Source organism: Pseudorasbora parva, chromosome 24 (genome assembly GCF_024679245.1).
Source record: "Pseudorasbora parva isolate DD20220531a chromosome 24, ASM2467924v1, whole genome shotgun sequence".
NCBI lineage: Eukaryota > Metazoa > Chordata > Actinopteri > Cypriniformes > Gobionidae > Pseudorasbora > Pseudorasbora parva.
In genome coordinates this window covers 9985849-10007006 of record NC_090195.1, presented here as the reverse complement: position 1 = coordinate 10007006, position 21158 = coordinate 9985849, and the positions used below count along the sequence as shown (strand labels likewise).

General features: G+C 37.7%; 1 protein-coding gene across 1 annotated transcript; it reads right to left on the bottom strand.

Annotated features, from left to right (window-relative positions):
- Window positions 1-4453: 4453 nt before the first annotated feature.
- Window positions 4454-20227, bottom strand: olfm3a (olfactomedin 3a). The gene is made up of 6 exons (XM_067435389.1): window positions 19768-20227; window positions 11481-11624; window positions 9019-9174; window positions 8597-8816; window positions 5852-5958; window positions 4454-5677 (listed from the first exon to the last, which is right to left on the bottom strand). Exons 1-6 carry the CDS (start codon window positions 19834-19836, stop codon window positions 5000-5002), a joined length of 1374 nt encoding a protein of 457 aa, XP_067291490.1. The 5' UTR covers window positions 19837-20227; the 3' UTR covers window positions 4454-4999.
- Between the last annotated feature and the right edge of the window lie 931 nt (window positions 20228-21158).

Here is a 21158-nt window from a genome sequence, read left to right as displayed (position 1 = left end):
TTGAAATTCATGGCAGTGGAAAACCTTTTCCTCAGGCGCTTACCTCTCTCCATTTCAAAGATCCTTCACAAAGATTTGATGTGCCTTTGTCGGGGGGTGGGGGGGGGGCATAACACTTTACATTTCCTAACATAACACTGGGCGACACCAGCAGTGGAGGAATCATAAAGAATACCAATAATACAACACTGGCGAGCTGTGTGAAACGAATCACACATACACGCACACACAGGTACAGAATAACAGGTTGCCGTGATTGATATGGAAATCAGTGGTTTTATTTTAAACTCTTTTCAATGTAAAATGAAATGCAGACTACTGTTGATCTGCCAGTGAATTACTCTCGGCTTTAGTTGGGGCTGGTGACAAGATGGCAAAAGGCAATGTTGGTATTCTAGGCTTGTGTGGGGAAATAATCAAAGGTTGTTCAGTAAATACTGCTCTATATTCATAATGTGGTGAGATATTGAGTTTCAACATGTTTGATGAGGCTTGGCTTTCATCTTTTTTCATTAAATTGTGTTTAATTCTATGTAGAGCTGTTGGGATTTTTAGATGAAAGCAAATTATGAGTGTCATAAATGTTAATAATGCAATTTATTATGCAAAAAAAATAGTGATCAAACATTACTGCAATTATTTATATCCCTTAACCCATACAAATATAGTCTACCTCGAACAAACTAACAAACTTGAAAAGTTAATGTTCAGTCATATATCATTTTTTTTAATGACGTTAATTTAGATGTAAATTTGTTCATTAAATATGATTTCTTTGTGAAAATTTTAAACCTAGATTTCTCATAGGTTACATGTTTTATTATTCACATTTAGCTTTTATGGTTAGTGAATGATACCAATGTTTTTTTAATGGTATACCCTATGCTACTTTTGTCCCTCTAGCAGTTCAAAACAAAACTGCATGTATTTTGCGGAAGAACATTGTTTTGGTTGTGCTTCGGCTCTCTGTGACTGTGCGGATGAATATGGTTATACTACTGCTCATAAAACATTCCCTATAGGCTTAAAAAATATAACCAGTTTAGATGGAAATTATCTCAAGCTGAGTAGCTGAAGTTGTTACTGTAGCTATATACACAATACGTCCTTGAAACTAAATTAGCACAGCACTACAACAACCATAATGAAATGACTCTTCACAATAGTTAATGCTTTACAATTAACTCTGTTAGAGAGCTATACATATGGCAATTTATCTGTTCAGTAAAATACCTTACTCACCTGCTGAGTAATAAAAACACCATCTCCGCATCATCTCTCGCCATCTCTGAAAAGCCAAGCCAATGCTGATTCCTGTTTTATTACGAGCTCTGTCGCGTTCTCTTTTTGCCAAAAGACTCTTATCTGTTTCTGAGGTGATACCAGGAGGATGGAAATTTGACATGCTCCATGTCAACCTTTCTCTTTCTTCTTTTTAAACTCTTCTCTATTAACCTATATTACGAGATGCGCATGGGCGAGTGACTTATATGCAATATAATAAGCTTACCATAGTGAATCGGTGTCAGACAATAACACGTTTTGTAAGAATGATTGACATATTGACTCGTAATTTACATTTTGCTAATTTTGAACAAAAAAAGTTACCTTTTAATTATTTAATCGATGAATCTGCCTATTGACAGTCCTAATATGTAAAACCATAAATTAACCTGCAATAAAGTCTATGACAATATTGTATATGTATACGTCATTTGCCGATAATCTTTTGGAACTATAAAAGTGATCAATCTAGTAAGGCCCTGTGTCCACCAAAGCATTTTTTCCTGCGGCTAGTATATTTTTCCAATTTTTTTCAATGGGAGCACCAGGAGTGTAACGAGGCATTGAGTGTCTATTTCACCGGTCGCAGAGAGTTGAAGAATGTTCAACTTTGGTTAAAACGCAGTACTCATCACTCCAATTAAAGTGGAGGGGCGGGACAAATGCAAAACTGACCAACCGCCACATTCTGCTTGTAAAACGTCTACAGACAAAAACAACAAACATAATAACGAAATAATTTAAAATTAGACAAAATTTACTTTGTGTCAACGTTTTATATGTAATTATAAAACACATTAGAAATGTGACCCTAGTAACACTTTTGTGGATATTCCGTATCATATGAAAAAAACGCTCTGCTGCCAAAATGCTCTCAAGTACAGGCTAAAAAGCTTTGGTGGACGCAGCTTAATTGTTTAATTTCATGAGAAAAGGGAATTCCTTTAATCAAGAATTAAGTTAACCACCAGATGTATTGTGTGATACAAAACTCCTGCTGGGAGATAAGTCTGCTGTTAAAGGAAAAAAACATTTGAGACATAAAACGCCCAGCTGAACACTATATGCCTTTTAATTGGTGGTTCAGAGGGCCGGGGAACAAACTCCCCAGGGAAACCGCAACACTTCAAGAAGTTTGTCTTTCTAGTAAAGATCTGAGTGTAAGGCTCGAAAAATACAACAGCCATGCCATATTCAGATTCATTTGCATAATCAGATAAGTAATGATCTTTAAAAATAAGACGAAAGCCAGTTCAGCATTAAGGACTGATGCTATCAGTTCAAGCTACAGACAGATGTTTTAGATCAGAGTTTTTAATCCTAGTCAATTATATTATATTATTTTTCTTTTTAAACTTAGCCTTTATTTCTCGACTACACTGATGAGAGAGCGCAAACAAATAAATGCAGAATAGACGTAAAGTATGATTGCATTTCATCAAATTATCTTGGGGCTTTTATTCAAACTCGGTTTAATTTTGTGATGTTACTTTTTCAGATCACAATATTTTTTTTGTAGAAATTCTTTGAATACACTTGCAGAACAAGTCTCATGAAGGGATAGAACCAAATGCCTGAATATGAATATTGAGAACAGATGTTAAATGTATTATATTGCTGTCATCATTAAGCAAGTGCTATGCTTATGCAATCAAAGCATCGTGTAACCAATTAGCAAGGTGGCATTCATTGAATTAGCTAGTTGAAGCTAGTCAAGATACCATTGCTAAAAATGTGAGATTCTATGATATTTTTAATCATGCTTGCCTCAATTTTTTTGTGTTTTGCCAACTTATTCGGGTTTACAGCATTAATGTTTGATCTTAAGTGAATGCTGAGATTAACATTAACTAAAATTAAAATATATTGTAGAAAGTAGTGTTCATTCATTGTTATAGTCTATAGTAACTAATGTAGTTAGTTAGCAAATGAAACCTTATTTTATTTTAAAGTGTTATAACTATCATAAAGTGAATTTAACATCTCATTGTGAATATACTGTAAGTCACATAGGATTTACAGTATATATAAAATGATTTGTGTTTCTTCCAGTTCAGACTACAGAAGGTAACAATGGGCCTAAAAATTCAGTGCGATGCCAGAAAATAGAAATAGTATGAAATCCCACTGGGTTTCTCATTTTTCGCACATTATCTGGAATTTAAAATGAGTTGTAGGGTGGAGTACAAAGCACTCCTTAGCCTTATCTGAAACTGTCAGGTGACTGCTGAAGAGATAATGTGAATATCAGTCTGTCTGTATTGGATTTATCATCTGATGAAACTGAATGAAAAAAATCTATTCATATAGGTATTACTCCACTGCTGATCCTTTAGTTTTAGACCTGCAGGACATTTTGGAATCCTAATGGAGGGATAAAAATATAAGTTTTTGAATAAATGTAGGAAAAACAATAAAAACAAACTATTGTATAGCTCCAAAAACTTAACAAAAATACAATATAAATATAGAGCACAAGTCATATGGACCACTTTTATGAAGTTTGTTCCTTTTGTTCCACATGGGTCTAAAAGACATTAGGGTGTGTAAAAAGATTTTCTGGGCCGAACTATTTGTTTCAAGTGGTTAAATAATTGGTTGTATTATAACTAATACATGTAGATAACGTGTGGAGAAAATACAACTTAAATGATCTAATTAGGTTTGTAATTGAAAAAACATCAAAACTAAAAAGCACTTTCTGATAGCAGATCTGTTGCAAGACTATATTGCAGGCAAATATTCAAACGATATGCACCGGGTGTGATAGGAGGAAACATCAGCAGTAAATCCTAGTGATACATTCCCTGCGTTGAATTGATGATGGTAAAAGTGCATTTTAAATTTCCAGTGCCCTAGCAGACAGGGATTCTTGAAACAGACATGAAGGGAGAGGAAATTGCTGAGAGGAGTTGGAATCATCCCCTCCCAGCTCCTCTGCCCTTGATCTTGATTGAAAATGCCAAAGGACAGCATTCAAAGTCATCAAGTGAGAAGGGCTGCCCGTAAATGAATGTGAACGCAACCGCAGTCGAGCTTGTCACAATCATCAGCAAATGACCTCATTATAACCCCCGTGAATTCGGGCTGAATTCCGACAAAATTGCTCTGCGTCGCACATGGCTCCTTTCTGTTCTGTTGTTTACATTTATGGATGTAGATTTGTGGCTTCATTCGAGTTGATTTATTGTTTTGTTCTAGATTTAATATAAAATATTTCCTCTCACAGTGACAGTAAATGTTACAATCGTTTACATAGGTTCATATTCAGAGCTCTACAGTTTGTACAACTAAACTTGACACAACAAGAGATTACCAGGAGAGTCTGGAGAAATTAAAGTTGCAAGAAGTACATCACTATATAAGAAAATGGGGTTTCTGATATACAAAGACCACATAACGGATGGCGTAAGAATCAGACATTCATGCAGTTGAGCAATCTGTGGCTCACGTTGTGAAATACTGCAAATAAGGCCTAACGTTCAGAGCAGCCATGAGAAGAGGAATAAAATAACTGTAAAATTGTTTTATTTGGAATGGCGTTGCATCATCAAGTCTTCGTGTGTCATCAGTTCCACGGCGAAACAATGCTCAATTCAAACCGCAGTCTGTGGTGAAGGCAACATGTCTTATTAACATTGGGAAAAGAACCATGAACAAGTAGAAAATAACAATTCAAACTGGCTTGTCCTTTCGTTGTTTATCCATATGTCCATTAGGAATCATCTTCGGTTTTGATGACGTGGAAAAGCGTGACGTTGAAAATGACCTGATGTCCATTGTTCCAGGCGTAAAGCGCCCGTTCTCGAGCGTTGTAGTCAAGCATGGAAATGTGAAAGTACTGGTTGTGGAATGGGATGTCCATGTACTCATACATCGAGGTCTTTGTGTTGTAGGAATAATACACCTTGGCTCCGGTCAGATGGGAATTGGTGATGTACAGCGTGCCGCAGATCATGAAAGACTCTCCTGCGTTCCTCTTGGAGTATTCCGTGTTCCACGTCTGGAGAACCTCCAGCGTCTGCGGTTCTAACTGAGAAATCACAATGTTTCCTGCATTCTGATTGGTGGCGTATACAGCCCACAAACCCAGCTCGTCCGCCATCAGGTCGATGTCCGAGAAGCCTCCCCAAGTGTAGGGGTAGACGTTATGGAAGCCGGCGTACTCCAATGCACGTTGGGCGAGAACCCGTCCGGTCTCGAAGCTGTATTTGACAATGATGTTGCTCTGCTCCTTGTTGTAGTACAGAGAGCCGTTATAGACCACATGGTTGGTTCCAGCCCATTTAAAGGGAAGGTAATATGTTCGCGATTCCAGGCCGGAGATGAAGTCTTCAATGCTTTTATACTCTCGAACCACCTTGCTGTTGGTGTAAGTGTCCATATACCAAACCTGTGGGAAAACGACAGAGCGAGATTGAAGTATGTAGATGAGCGGCTTACTAAATAATTTTACACCTGGTGGAAACCGGTTGTTAGCAATCCTGGGAAGGAAGAAGATTAATCATGTATATGTCAGAACATTAATCAGACTGAAGAACATAGCGCCGCCTCCTGCAGAACTCACCCGGTTATTTCTTTGAGATGCTAGAGGGTCGGTCATCCATGCACCAAAACGCGTCCCAGAAGTCTTTATAGTCACAGGGCCGGTGATTTTCATTAATTTTCCACATGCTGAAAAAAAACACAAATTCATATTCTTTATTTTTAACATCATCATCTTTTTCAAGTGGCTGATTTCCTAGAAGCAATTTCATGCCTCCTAAAGACTTGCTTTCAGTGCATGTGAAAAACAACAGCAACTCTTAATGATGTACTAGCTTAGTGCATCCAACCCCCAATGCTAGGATGTAATTATCAGAGATATTAATAACATATTGGAACATCTGTTGAATTTGCCTAACCAACTTATCAAAGTTGTAAGTAGGGGTGTAACGGTACACAAAACTGACGGTTTGGTTTTAAAGTCATGGTTTGGTACAGCAGTTTTACAAAATTGCTTTTTATTTATTTTTATTAAAGGGGTGATGAATTGGTAACCTTTCCTTTGATCCGTTGATATATAAAAGGTCATGGTTATATAAGAAAATCCTGTTAGTTTCAGAGCTGAAAACTTCCTTGTTAGTAAATGAAAAGCTTTTATAGACACCAGGCCCAGAAAACGAGGCTCTCAAATCAATGACGTATTATGAAACGCTGCCTCTATACATCGGCAGGCTGGTGAATCTTAAATAGTGAAAAAAACATTGATTTCTTAATATGTTATGTTTGAAAGGCGTGTGTGTGTGTGTGTGTGTGTGTGTGTGTGTGTGTGTGTATACAGTATAATTTTTTTTAAAGCCTGTTCATAACACCCTTTAAACAGTGGTTTACTGAAAAAATTGTGTCTGTCCTCAAACTAATTCAATTATAACTAAAAGTTTCTTAAAGCTAATGCTGTAAACTATATAGGGAGCCCTACTTGCACATAATATTAAAGGTTAACAACAGCGCCCAAACTATTAGCTCAAATGCAGTTTCTATTTATTGATAGATATAATAATCACCACTCAAATAACACATTGTATGCAAATATGCAAACTTCACATATGGCAGTTTTGCATTAACTGCTAAATCTACTTTTTTCTTCAATTCGTTGTTGCAAAATAATAATTTATACACAGTGGCTGTCATTCACAGGCAGTTTTATTATCTTTCCCCCATTGAAACACTGATTGTCACAATCAATTGACAACAATTCCCAGAATGCTTTGCTGCAAGGCCACTCCCAAAGCCACCTACTAGATTACTGAATCACTTTCCCACCGCGATCGCATTCATTTTCATAAAATCAGTTCAGTTAGAGAACAGACACTACAATTAAAAACTGACCGTGTCTGTTCAATATGTGATTTAGCCGCTGAGGGAGTGTCAGCACAAACGCTGTAGGAGTCCGATTTCACCGTCATGAATGAGCTGAATAAGCTGAAAGAGCTCGTGATGAGAGCTGAGGTAAATGTGACCGCACTTGTGGCATAGATTCACAGCGCGTTTAGTCTGGCGCATTTTCAGTTCATGCCTTTGGAAGCTTAACTTTCACAGGAATTAATGTGAAACACTCACTTTGCTCCGCACCCAATCGATTCAAATGGTTTCGATTCAAATTTCAAGAATCGATTCGATTCCGATTCTCAAGATCTTGAATCGATTATCATTATTCTATCCGATCCGATCTTTGAGATTTAGATAAGTGTTTTTAAAGAAAGCATTTTTTCCAGCTGTTACCTGAATATTACAGGACTGTAGTTATGCAACATATTGATACTATTATTATAGACATTCAACTGCAAATTAATGGAGTATTGATGGTTGTAAAGAAAAACTGTGCGCTGTGGAGAGGGCGCGTGCTATCATGACAAGCTAGCCATTACAACTTCCTTGGCAGTAAGCGCGCGCTGCGGTGAGAACGGCTGTGACGTAAGCCGCGTTCTCGACATATCCAGCAGCCCGAGTTTACTCATCTACCTTACTGTAGTATTCTCTGTCTGCCGCTGTAACGAGAGAAGAGGAAGAGTGAGGGAAAACTCGGTCTGTCCGCGGCGCTTCTTCAGCACGGCGGTGGCGGTATAGTGATGAGAGCTTCGGCTTGAGTTTGTTTACCTACTCTAGTATTCTCTGTCCGCGGCGGTTCTGGAGTTTTCAAAGCTGCCACGTTCATTGTTTTTAATGTCCTTCCACCTCGCGCACATGCGTGAATTCAATGACGCGGCAAATTAAAATTCACGGGGAAAATGTAGGCCTATTATTAAATCGATCCTCTGAGTTACGGATCGATCTTTAGAAATTAATATGAAAATCGATTCAGAATTGGTGAATCGATTTTTTTCAACAAAGCCCTATTTACATGAATGCATGAGGCTGCGAGCTGAGTGACGTCAGTGAGATCCCATCCCCCATGTGCTGGTTGAAAACACGTGGAAATAGCTCACTCTGCTGGCTGTAGTCTTTAGCCTCTGGCCAAAAAATCCTCAAATGACGCAAATATCGTCATTTTGCGTCATTGGAGGATTTTTTCCAGAAATAATGCATACATCTCTTGTCTCAGGTGGATAGGGGGGAAGCACAATCATTGGAATATACTCCAGGATTTCTACTGATACAAAGCCATATGCTCATCTCTGAAGTAACCCTTTAAAGATACCAATTTAATTCTAATGTAATGTAAAATTATATGAAACTGGAATATGGCCCCTTTAAATTGTTTTCTTAAACTGTGAATGAAAAAGCTGAGTAAATTCCATCAGTACTTACGATAGCTGTGGATTGTACTTACTGAGTTTGCTCATGCAGTTTCGTAGACGGCTATCCAGGCTGAGGACTCTCTGATAGAGCTGCTCGTAGTCATAAGCTCCCAGCTCCTCCTGGATGCCCGTCAGCACAGCAGACAGATTCCTGATTTCCTCTTTGAACTGAGAGATCAGCTTAGCATCTGTTTTGTACTGCTCCAGCACGGGAATCAATGGCTGGAGTTCATCCATGCGATCTTTCAGCTCCTGTAGACACACACAGATGCCGTTATGCTATGCGTTGGTCCCAATACACAATGTTTAGCAGTGAAACATATTCCATTATGTAGTTATTGTGAAATTGATTACATATTTGTAGCGTTTTGACATAACATACAATATTCATACCTAATGCTGATGTTTGCATTTCCAGAAGCAGGTCTATTGTAACCTAATAAAAAAAACATACCTTGAAGTTTCTAGCCATTATAGTTTTCCTGTCTTCTTCTATTTGCCGGAACTTGGTTCGTAACCCTTTCATTTGATTTTCCATTTTCATGACATACTGGAAATCGCGCTGCGTGCGCAGATTCAGGACTTCAATGGACTGAGACATGTTCTGCACCTGCGTCACAAAACCATAAGTCAAGAAGTAGGAAATATTTGATACATTGATTTGATAATACAAAAAAATGTTTCTTGAGCACCAAATTAGCATTTTAGAATGATTAGAATGAAGGATCATGTGACAGAGAATACTGGAGTAATGATGCTGAAAATTCAGCATAGCATCACATTAAAGGTGCACTATGTAACTTTTCCGGGACACAGTCGCCAGCGCCATTTCTGCTTTTCCTGTCATGAGTATGAGGCAGCTCTGTATATCATATAAGATACATTTAAGTCTGTTTAAAATGATGTTATGACGTTACTCTGTGCGTTCGCTCAGCGGCTGCTGTGACACTTGTTCACACTGCTAAGAGTAAAGCGCTTCTGCAGAATTAAACCGGAAACCCGAGGGTAACGCAGATATGACGCAACTGACAGGCGACTCCCTCAGACGTCCCGGCTCCTTGGTTAAAATAGCAATTTTCTCACAACTTACAAATAGTTGGAAACATTTGGGATATTCTAAGAACTCAACTGAACAAAATATATAACACTCAAACACTGGCCTGGTGGTTTTTGAATATTTTACTGCAAAAATACTGCATAGTGGCCCTTTAAATAAAAAAATAAATGCAGCTTTGGTGGGCTTAAAAGACTTATTAAAAAAAAAAAAAAACTGTTGAATAATGTTGTAGATGTAAAATAAACCATGAGAAATTTGACCTTTTGTACTATGCGGTATACAAAAATCTATAAACAATTTTAATGTATGGTACTTTGTTTGTTCTGTTCCTTGACAGCCACTGGTCACCATGGACAAAACAGTACATTGCTTGAGGGACATGAGGGTGAGTAGATTAATTTATTATTGTGTGAACTATCCCTTCAAACTCAGCGAGTCTGGATAAGATAAGTAATGAGAAGCACTTTCCAAAGACACATTTCTTTGCATTAATTATTAAGGATAAACTGACTACAATTAATGAATCTTTAAAAAGGGGCTGATCCAAAAAAACAAACAAACGTCACTTCAATCTCATAATGTTTGTCCCCGTCAAACGGTCTGATTAGCTACCTTGACTGGGGCCAGAGAAAAGCGGAAATCCATGAATCATGAATGAGATGTAGACCCGTACTTTCTTTTCAGGCTATAGGGAAAACGGAGGCGTTAATAAATGTACATATCAATATTAACGGCAGTCAGGCTCCCGCTGAATTGAGGCATGTATCATTTATCATAAAATCAGGTATTAATGACCTGCATAGAATCAGCCTCTTGGAATGCAATGGAAGCAGTGCCATCAGTGTTTTTTCTTTTCCTTGTGTGTGTGCGTGTGTGTCTGTCTGTCTGTGTGTCTGCCTGTGTGTCTGTGTGTGTGTGTGTGTGTGTGTGTGTGTGTGTGTGTGTGTGTGTGTGTGTGTGTGTGTGTGTGTGTGTGTGTTTAAAGGTCCTAAGTAGGAATGAGAGTGATAAAAGAGGTTTAAAAAAATGATGGGGGAGGGGAATATGTAATGTGTGATTGAGAGGCCGAGAGAAATAAAGAGCAAGAGGACGTGTGTGTGTGTGTGTGTGTGTGTGTGTGTGTGTGTGTGTGTGTGTGTGTGTCAGTATTAGTGGTGGTGGGCTATACAGTAGCTCCTGAAATCTGAGTCCCTGAGGCAAAACAGTACATTAGTTGTCCACACAATATTATACTAGGCATGTGTGTGTTGAGAGAAAGAACATAAAGCAGGAAAAAAAACACTTGCGCTATTCTGGGCTTTGCAATATTTTGAATATTCAATTTATATTCGCAAAGCATGTGTTGGCAATAGAAAAATAAGAAACATTGTGAATATCATGATTTTAATGCACTTTTTTATTAGTCCATTCAATTTCCGACAGACCGTCCCAGAAGGCTAGTTTTGCACCCTTTCATGAGTATGTTTTTAAATGCTATGCTAGTTTTACAACAGATATTTAATAGTTGTGTGCTTTTGAAAGAAGTCTCTTATGCCCACCAAGACTGCATTTATTTAAAACGGCAATATTGTGAAATATTATTACAATTTAAAATAGCTCTGTATTTTTATAGATTTAAAAAATGTAATTTATTCCTGTGAAGGCACAGCTGAATTTTCAGCATCATTACTCCAGTCTTCAGTGTCTTAAGAAATCATTCTAATATGATGAATATATATATATATATATATATATATATATATATATATATATATATATATATATATATATATATATATATGTATATATGTATGTGTGTGTGTGTGTGTCAGAAAAAGAAAGTAGAAGAGATATAAAATGTGTGTGTTTATACGCGAGACCTTCTCCAGCAGCTGTCGGAGCTGTCTGCTCTTGGCATCCCTGGAGCAGAGGTTTTGTTCCGGTGCGACCACCGTGCAGATACAGCGCCCGTCTGCATCCTGTGCCGAACTATACACCTGCCATCCTTCCTTGGGACCAATCGTCTGTGAAAACACACATGCACACTCAGACTTTAAAAGAAAATTTCAACTAGAAATTACAATTTTATCCTTATTCTATCATGGTCTCTTCTATGTAATTCCAAAAAAACCTGGATATTAATGCCATAAAGGATACAAGTTATAATCATATTATTATTATTATCAACTACTTCTACTACTACTAATAAGGGTCAAACTTTAGTTTGGGGCACAATTCTCACTAACTCACTCGTAACTAAAACTTTTGCCTCAATAAACTCCAGGTAGTTGTTAAATTTAGGTATTGGGTAGGATTAAGAGATATTGAATATAATCAAACAAAATAAGGCATTAGTATGTGTTTTATAAGTACCAATAAACAGCCAATATCCCTGTGCATGGTAATAAGCAACTAGTTAATTGTAAGAATTGGACCCTAAACTAAAGTGTACCATAATAATAATTATTGTTATGCCAGGTAACCTCAGCTCGCCAAATCCATTCGATTCCTATAAATCATTATGTGAAATGATCGGCTGTTTCATTGAAAAGATCTAATGGTTATGCTTTATTTGAGGGTGTCTACACTATAATTATACATTTAGGTACTGAGTAATATTAAGTAACCCCCTCGGTTTCACAGACAAGGCTTTTAAGTCTAGTCCCAGACTAAATGTTTGAGCTGTTTTAAAAAACTGAAAGCAACTTGCACCAACATATCTCAAAAAGTCAGTGCCATTACTTTTTCTCGAGACAAATGTTTTTTTTCTATGGCAAGTTTATAAAAGCTACTTAAATGACCTCAAACAAAACCCTAATCCTGGCTTAATCTAAGATCTCTGGGTTTACATGTACTTGCTATACGGTTAGGATTAGGGTTCAGACAGTTGCATGTAATTATGCATCATTTATTGACTATAGTAAATACATGTAACATGGATAAGAATGACACTGTAAAAAAGTTGTTTTTATGGATTTGTCATTGTTGCTTCGCATGAAAATCCCAAGGAAAACTAGGGCAGATGTCAGTGAATCTATTTGTCACACAAATCTATCATACAGTATGACTTCAAAAGATATATTTTACTCGAGTCAAATTGCCTGTTTTTATGGTGCTTTTGCATCATTTTTGAAGTTTGAAAGCTTTTAATCCACAGAAGAAAAAAGCCATTCAGGTTTGGACTGACATGAGGGTGAGTAAATGACTGACGTTCTATTTTGGGCTGAACTCTCCCTTTACTTGTCATTGAACTCATTAAGTTAAATGTGCTGTAGGTAAAATATGACTTGCATTTTATCCACAGAGGAAATTCAAAGGGACGTTGTTTTAAGTTATTTCTCTTGTGCAGCCATGAGATGCCCATTAACAACAAAGCTACAGCAAGATGCTAAACAACACTCTTATCTTTAATAAGAAAGACATTCTTGTCTGGTGAAGATTATAACAGTCAAGGAGGCATGCCATTGCCAGTTTCTCAGATGATGAATACAAAATAAATATCTTACGCGTACTCAAAAGCCCACACGATAAAGCCACTTTTATCTATTGGAAATCTGTCTCTTACTAGACCTGAGAGCCTGTGACTTCATAAAGTGGGTGTGTCCCTGTCAGTCACAATAATGCCAGTGTTCTCTTGCTTTAATCCACTTCAGCTGTAACTGATCCAATTCCTCAGCTTTGATGTATAATTTGTACATTCGAGTCTGAGAGTTGATATGCGAGACGTGTAACTGTGCACTCAGCGGATCCACAAATACAAGCAGGGCTTAAAAAAACAAACAAAAACAATACAGGGAGAAAAAATTGGGAAAGAGAAAAAAAAAGGATGGAGAAACTAAAGGGAGGTTTCAAGGATTCACCTGAGAGGACAAACTGATAAGCTTTCCCGTTGAGGACAGAGGCATCCCATGTCTTACATGCACGCACACACTGAATTTACTGCCGCCCTCCTTGACTGCCTCTGCCTCTTATTTTTTTCTTCCTCTGTCACACATTCTTAGTTTCCCCCCCACTTTTCTCCACCATGAATACACTATATTGCCAAAAGTATTGGGACACCCCTCCTAATCATTGAATTCAGCTGTTCCAATCACTTCCATGTGTATAAAATCAAGCACCTAGGCATGCAGACGCTTCTACAAACATGGTACCATCCATTCGTGAAATGTCCTCACTACTAAATATTCCACGGTCAACTGTTAGTGGTATTACAACAAAGTAGAAACAATTGGGAACAACACTAACTTGGCCACAAAGTTAGCCTGACAAGCCAGACCCACATCAAGATGTTTGGTCTGGAAACTCACCATAGACAGGGCTCAATCCGAGGGGCGGGATAAACGGTTGTCTTTCAAACTCCCTCTGCACGCGATAGGATAGCACTACACCAACCGGAGCAACGACGGTGAAGGGGAGCTCGCTGACTGATTAAACATTCACCGTATCCGGTCGGCTAAACTCCGAACACATCTTTCCTTTTTAAGAATGACTTCAGTGCCGCTCTTTGTTCTTTTCTCAGAGGAAAGCTTAACTCCAAGTCTTCCGGAGGCAGAGCTGATTCGAAAGACTGCCGCCGTTCGCCAGTTTCTGTGTTACTAGAAGCACGCAAACGCAACTCGGCCGTCGTCATTATGGCCCCGCCCGCCGACTCTATACACGATGTGATTGGGCCGTCCAGATTCTGAGGAATACAGCTCAGATAGGAATTGAGAGTTGCTAGACCACACTTGCGGGCAAATTAAATTTGCTGCCGCTAGGGTGCGTCTAGATTTCTAGGCTACCACAAAGTGGTAGGCCACGTAAAATCACACAGTGGGGTCAGCGCATGCTGAGGTGCACAGTGCGCAGAACCAACTATACCAACTTTCTGCAGAGTCAATAGCTATAGACCTTCAAACTTCATGTGGCCTTCAGATTAGTTCAATAACAGTGCGTAGAGAACTTTATGGAATGGGTTTCCATTGCCGAACAGCTGCGTCCAAGCCTTACTTCACCAATTGAAATGCAAATGGAGCAGTGGTGTAAAGCCCGCCGCCACTGGACTTGGGGTTGTTTTTAGAGGTTGGGCTTGGCCCCTTAGTTCCAGTGAAAATAACTCTTTATTTAAAAAAATCCATAAACACACTCATAAACCTTGTGGAAATGCCTTCCCAGAATAGTTGAAGCTGTTAAAGTTATACGGAGGGCCATTTAAAAATAGGATGACATTAAGGTTCATGTGCATGTAAAGACAGGTATCCCAAAACTTTTGGCAACGTAGTGTATTTTGTATTGGGAGTATGACATTTTATACAGCTGTTCAATATACAAAATATGTCTTACACAATATGGCCAGACATTTAGGTTTTTTAGTGGGTTGGTGTTTTTTGAATGAGTCAGTTAGGTGTATAACGTATTTCCTCAAATAAAAGCCTGTAGTCAATTAAACGCCGGGCCTCTGATAGTGGCCGGGGGCGTGGTCAGCACGAACAAAAAAAGGCCGGGGGAAAATGAGTGGATAATCTCCTAAATGCTGTTAATTTAATGCAAAACCATCCTGATGCCACGCGCCCCGATGCGAGTCATGCCAGTGCAACACACTAATCCTGGTCTCTTCTATAGTTAACCTAAAAACTTTACAGGATTGCTTTGTAAATTAAATTGAGAATATAACTCTGCATGTGCCATTTTAAATAGGCTACTATAGTCTATGAGAGATGCAACGTCTGTGAAAATGAAGTGTCAGGCAGGCTACAAATATCGATCTTCACAATGCGTGCGCCTCAATCTGTTCCGTCAGTAGTCAGAGCACTGATCAGGGACTCAGCCCATTGACTTATCGGTATGTCCTGATTAGTGCCCTGACTACTGAACTAGGGAGCTGATTAAGACGCACCTAATATTAGCCTCTCGTCTCTTTTATGTCTTAAGGGTGTCGCACCCAAGCCTCGAATCTCAGCTCAGCGCAGCGCCGTGTCTCACGCCCTTGTTTATACTTTCGCCTGTCTCCGCTCCGCTGACTGCGTGCCGCGCACTCCTCCCCAAACGGACGAGGCGTTTATACTTGACGTGCTCGCCGTTGTGCTATTCTTTGAAACGACAGAGGGCGATTCGGAGTAATTGTTCTATAAACCAACGCGTCGAGAAGAAGTGGGCTAACGTGCACGGGTGACGATATTTATTTTAGTACATTTCACCAAAAACCACACTACAAAAGAATCGTGTAAAACTCAGTAAACCTTGGCTTGATATTATTACTTGTGACATGAGAACAAAATATGCACTAATTGAACGATCTCTTAAATATTTCCTAATTTCACTAAACTTTAATGTCGTGATTCATTTATTTGCTTAAATCAGGATCTTTATTTAAAATGGCTTATTTCATTCAGTAAATATAAGCACCTAATGTGCAAACTGGGGGCCGGTGTGATGAGAAGTCATGCTCGGATAGATTCGCTGAGAACTCGTTCAGCTTCGGATGCGGAGCTGCACGCGGAATTACAAAAAATGCGTATTATTTTGTTGTATGGTGATATTTTTGCAAATGTTTCTTAAAAAAATCAATGATATTTGTCCACTGGAACGGTCATTTTTTGAAAACGGTTTACATAAAGCAATTATATTTCAAACAGATGGAATTAGAAATACAGGCCTGCCCCTAATAAAAGCCTGCTTCAAATAAAAGCCGGTTCCCATCGGCAGTTCCGGTAAATAAAGGCCCCGGTCTTTATTTGAGGAAATTCGGTAATTAAATGACTCAATCACAAAGGCAGTCCTGTTTAGTTAAATACATTTTTTTATGAATCAGTTAGGTGTATAATTCAATGACTTCAAGTCTTGTTTAGTTCCAGAATGAATCCTGTTTTTGATCATCTCAGTTGAGTGAATGATTACTCGCTCATAAAGATGGCCATTAGTTTCTTTCCTGAATTAATTGGTGTTTTTGAACAAATCAGTTACGTGTATGATTACGTGTATGATGAATCTGTTATGAACGAATTGGTTGGTTTAATGAGTCGACTCACTAAAAAAGATGGGCACTAGTTTTGTTTTTTAAATGATTTGGTGTTGCATGGGTCAAGTAGGTTTATAATTCAATAGGTTTTACTTAAATCAGCACTGCGTGGACCAGTCGACTGTGTATGACGATTAGAGCACAAATATGATTAAATCGCTTTTGTTGTAATTTGATGCAGTCACGTCACTACCTACTGAAGAAACTGTGTGACTGAAAATCCCCACACCAGTGCAAAGACGGACAACCTGTCTAGACCAATAGTGAAATTGCTATTTTCCATTGCAATATTCTCTGTAATAGGGTAATTTATGATAAATGCAGTGTAAGGCAGTTATGCACGGCCTTACATTACAACATCAGCAGTATCTCAACAAAGCACAAAATGATGGATTCTTTTACAATCACACAGAGTATAACATTCAAGTCCACTTCCATTTATATTTATTGATGAAAACAAATCACACACACCATCGATCCAGACAAACAGAGAGAGAGAGAGGTTTGAAAATATGAAATATAACACTATAACAAGACAGAGAGTGGAGGAACATACATTGACCATACAGGTACTGATGATCATGTCTTTTAAATGGACTCACATTTCTGTCCTGATAGTGGAAATCATATTCATACTGTGTCTGACATTCAAATAGTTCATTTAAAAAGGTTTGCCTGGAAAAAAAAAAGTGTAACGTTGTGTGGGTTACCAGTAAATGCAGCGATCTATGGCCATGATAATTAAGTACACAGCAGAGGAAGTCCTCTAATCTTTTGTCCTAACTATATTTGGTGCTGGCGTGCTTTGCATCATTCTTTCTCTCTTTCACTTGCTTTCTTGTGCTCTGACCTCTAGACTATATCTCAACATCTGAGTACACTTCTGAAAGAGAACAAGGCATAGACAGATAAAAGGAATGCTTTCATTCATTATCAGTCATCATCTCGGAGATAAATCTGTAGAGTAACAAGTGAGGGTGTGGCAGTGTTCGTGCACAGCAGATTTATTATTTATATTGTGCAAGTATGATGGCTTGTTTCGTTTATGAATGCATACTGTGGTTATCAGTACAGCAAAGGTAAAGGTAAATTGTAATGTTAGAAAATTAGATGTATCAATCTAAGGGTGTTTTTGCAAAGATGCCATAGAACCAATTCTAAGAATTTGTCACTGAACAATTTTCACATAGTGTAAAAACATTTTAATACTCTTAAGACGCTTTTTCTACTAGAATGAAAAACCTTTTGTTTACCCGAAAGGTTCCGTGGATGTTAAAGGTTCTTCATGGAACCATCTATACCGATAAAGAACATCTCTAACTGTCTAGATAGTAGAAAACCAATAATAAGAACCAATGTGAATAGATCGATACATAACTGAATTGGCTTTTCTATTCAAAGCCATTCAAAAACTTGCTTAAAACTGAACGCTAAATGAGGTGAAGGTCTGTATTATTATGGATCCCTCCAATGGCATTAGAAAGCGGTATCCCATAGGTATGTAATGTAATTTGTCACCATAAAAAGCACATTTCAGCACGTCAAATTAATCATCATGAATCACTCATCCCACAAGCAACAACAATGTAATTAGAAGCCCATTACACTTACGTCCATTCATTTTCATAGACAAACAACTCAAGCACCCCTCTTTCTTAGAGTCTGTGAGGGGGTTGGAATGTGTTTGTGAGCGTATATTTACTTATGGATCTTTGACATTTTGTAGACTTCATATTGGGAGGGCAAAATGCCGGCATCGAAGTAATAGCTACGATATACAATGGTTAAACAAATTGTTCAAAGAAAAGCAATTGTCTGTCTGGTTCATGCAGACATATGTCTGTATGTGATGATTTCACTTCAGCACCACGGCGGTGTGGACATGACTAAACCCCTGAAGCACCTCACCACGCTCATTTTAGCACTTGTTATATCTCGTCATGATGATTTTTTTTTTGTCAGTAGTATCTTTTATGAAAATGTCCTGCAATTTTCTTTGATAGCATTGCATTATAGAAATCACAGCTTGATTAAATAAAAAATTGCTATATACAGACTATGTTTATTTGTTTTGTTAATACCAAAATTCAAAATAAGAGACTGAGTAAATACAACATAATGCAAAAAGCAGTTTAGATTTACAAACATTTCCTTGTGGTTCATTCCCACTTGTCCCCCTTCCCAGTATGCACTGGGGCGTAAAGAATTATGGTTGCATTGTCTGAGCATTTGCCAGTTATATTTACGCGGTAGTTTTGTTGTAGGTATTCCATGCATGCTTTTTTTTCATTTGATTTGTTGTCAGTAGACAAGCACTTTGCTTTCCAACAAAGGGAACAATTTGCTTATACAATACATCATGTTCAGAAATATTCTTAGTTCATTAATCTAATTACATATTATTCAATACTATACATTTACATTAATGTTCTGTTCTTGCAACAAGCAAAACCTATTTCATTTGTTTTTAATTTTATGTTGTAATTTTCAATGATTCACCTTTAATTAAACATTTTAAACATTGCATTTAATTAATACTATTGTTTGTAATCTGCTGTCAAAATTGTATATTTTGCTTACTTGGGTGGGCAGTGGACCAGAGTTTAGCAATACACCATTATATTCACTGGCTGCTAAAATCATATCATAAGCATATGCGCCTTATGAATCCACACTGACAATGTTAAAAAATCTACAAGCATATGCGCCTTATGAATCCACACTGACAATGTTTAAAATACACACAAAATGAATATTTCCAGTGCTTATAAATATTTGTTGCATGTCACTTTATCCGTTTGTAGCTCACTAATGCATTCCTGGAAAACATCTGGAAAGACAAATGGTTCTCCATGCTTAAATCAACCAAAGTTTATTATCTGTGGACTCGATAGTTTTATTTTTCTCTAACCCTTAATATTTTATGATGCATAATAATGAGAACTCCAGCGTTAGAGGACCCTATGATATATATATATATATATATATATATATATATATATATATATATATATATATATATATATATATATATATATTGATATAACATAACAACTTATTTTAAAACATCATGTATCTATGTTTCAAATAGATCCACATAGAGAGAAAACAATCAAATGCATTGCATTATCTTGAAATCTTTTAGCTGGCAACTCATCACATCAACTTACCATGGATGGATACAGTCCGAAGACAATGAGGAAAAGCAGGGGATTTAATACACCCAACAGAAGGTTCATGCTGTCACGGCTCTATCGCACTTTTCTGCCGTTGATATAGCGTCCTCAATGTGGCAGATGATGCCCGAGCAGAACAGGGCGGATTGATCCACATTCATTACCGTGCTGCTCCGCCGCGCGAGCTCCCGCGTGCAGCCAATACTGAGCGCGCGCTGTCCAAAGTTACGACCGCACGCGCATGAGGATTCAGCAGACAGCGCGTGAGAGAATCTAACACTATCAACAAAGGCGACCTTCACAGCGGATGTGACATCATTTGATTATTCCAAACGTTAACTTGTTGATCAGCGTTGGCGAGTGAATGCAGCCACTGCAGCGTCAACACACCCTATAGTTTCAAATGCGCGCAACACTTGTGAGCTGAAATGGTCATGCTGTCTGTCAGTGGTCGCATGTGGTGCTCAGAGCAAATGTACACGGCAAAAGTTCCACCTACAAATGCATATAGACAAGGCTACAGTGGGGTCTAAATATCTGAGGAATATAAATCAGGGAAAATAAAAAATATGTAAGCATCATTACATTTTAGAGAGGAAATGTTAAGTGTATTATTATTACATTTGTAATTAAAACGCAAAAAAACTACTTGTTACTTACCTAATATACAGTAAAAAAAAAAAAAATCTATTTGATGGGATAAATGTACTGTAAAGTGCAAAAAAAATGTAAGTAAAGGAATGAAATAAAAACAAATACATGTACTTTTAGTGTAAAATAGTGTTAAAGTTGCGCACAAAAACTATTCTCATCGCTTCATAAAATGATTGTAGAGCCACTGTAGTGAGATGGGCTTTGTAACGACGTCTTTAGTGACTTTTCTCTTCACATGTTTATTAGTCTTGTCCTTTGAAAAGGGACTTTAATTCATCCTGTGGCCTTACATTCTACCACCTGCATTATTTTATTGTTATATTTTAAGGTGAAATGCAGATTTTAGTAGTACAAGTATTGGTAACGTAATATGGTAATGAAATAGATCCTGTAAAATATTGAATTACTAGATATACAGACAAATAGTATATGGTACAGACATTCCATAAGCATAATCATTTGCATACTGTACAAACTACATTATATTCCGCTTCACTAAACCTACCCTACACTAAAAACGTTCTGCATTTTTAGATTTTCAAAAAACATTACTCCGATTTATAAGCTGTTTTCCTCATGGGGACCAAAAATATCCCCACAAGGATTTTGGATACTGCCGTCCTTGATATATAACATAGGGTTTACCAGGACCACACACACAGTTTTTATATATTTATGTAGACACATTACATTTTCAAAAAACATCCCTTAGTATGATGTATAAGCTGTTT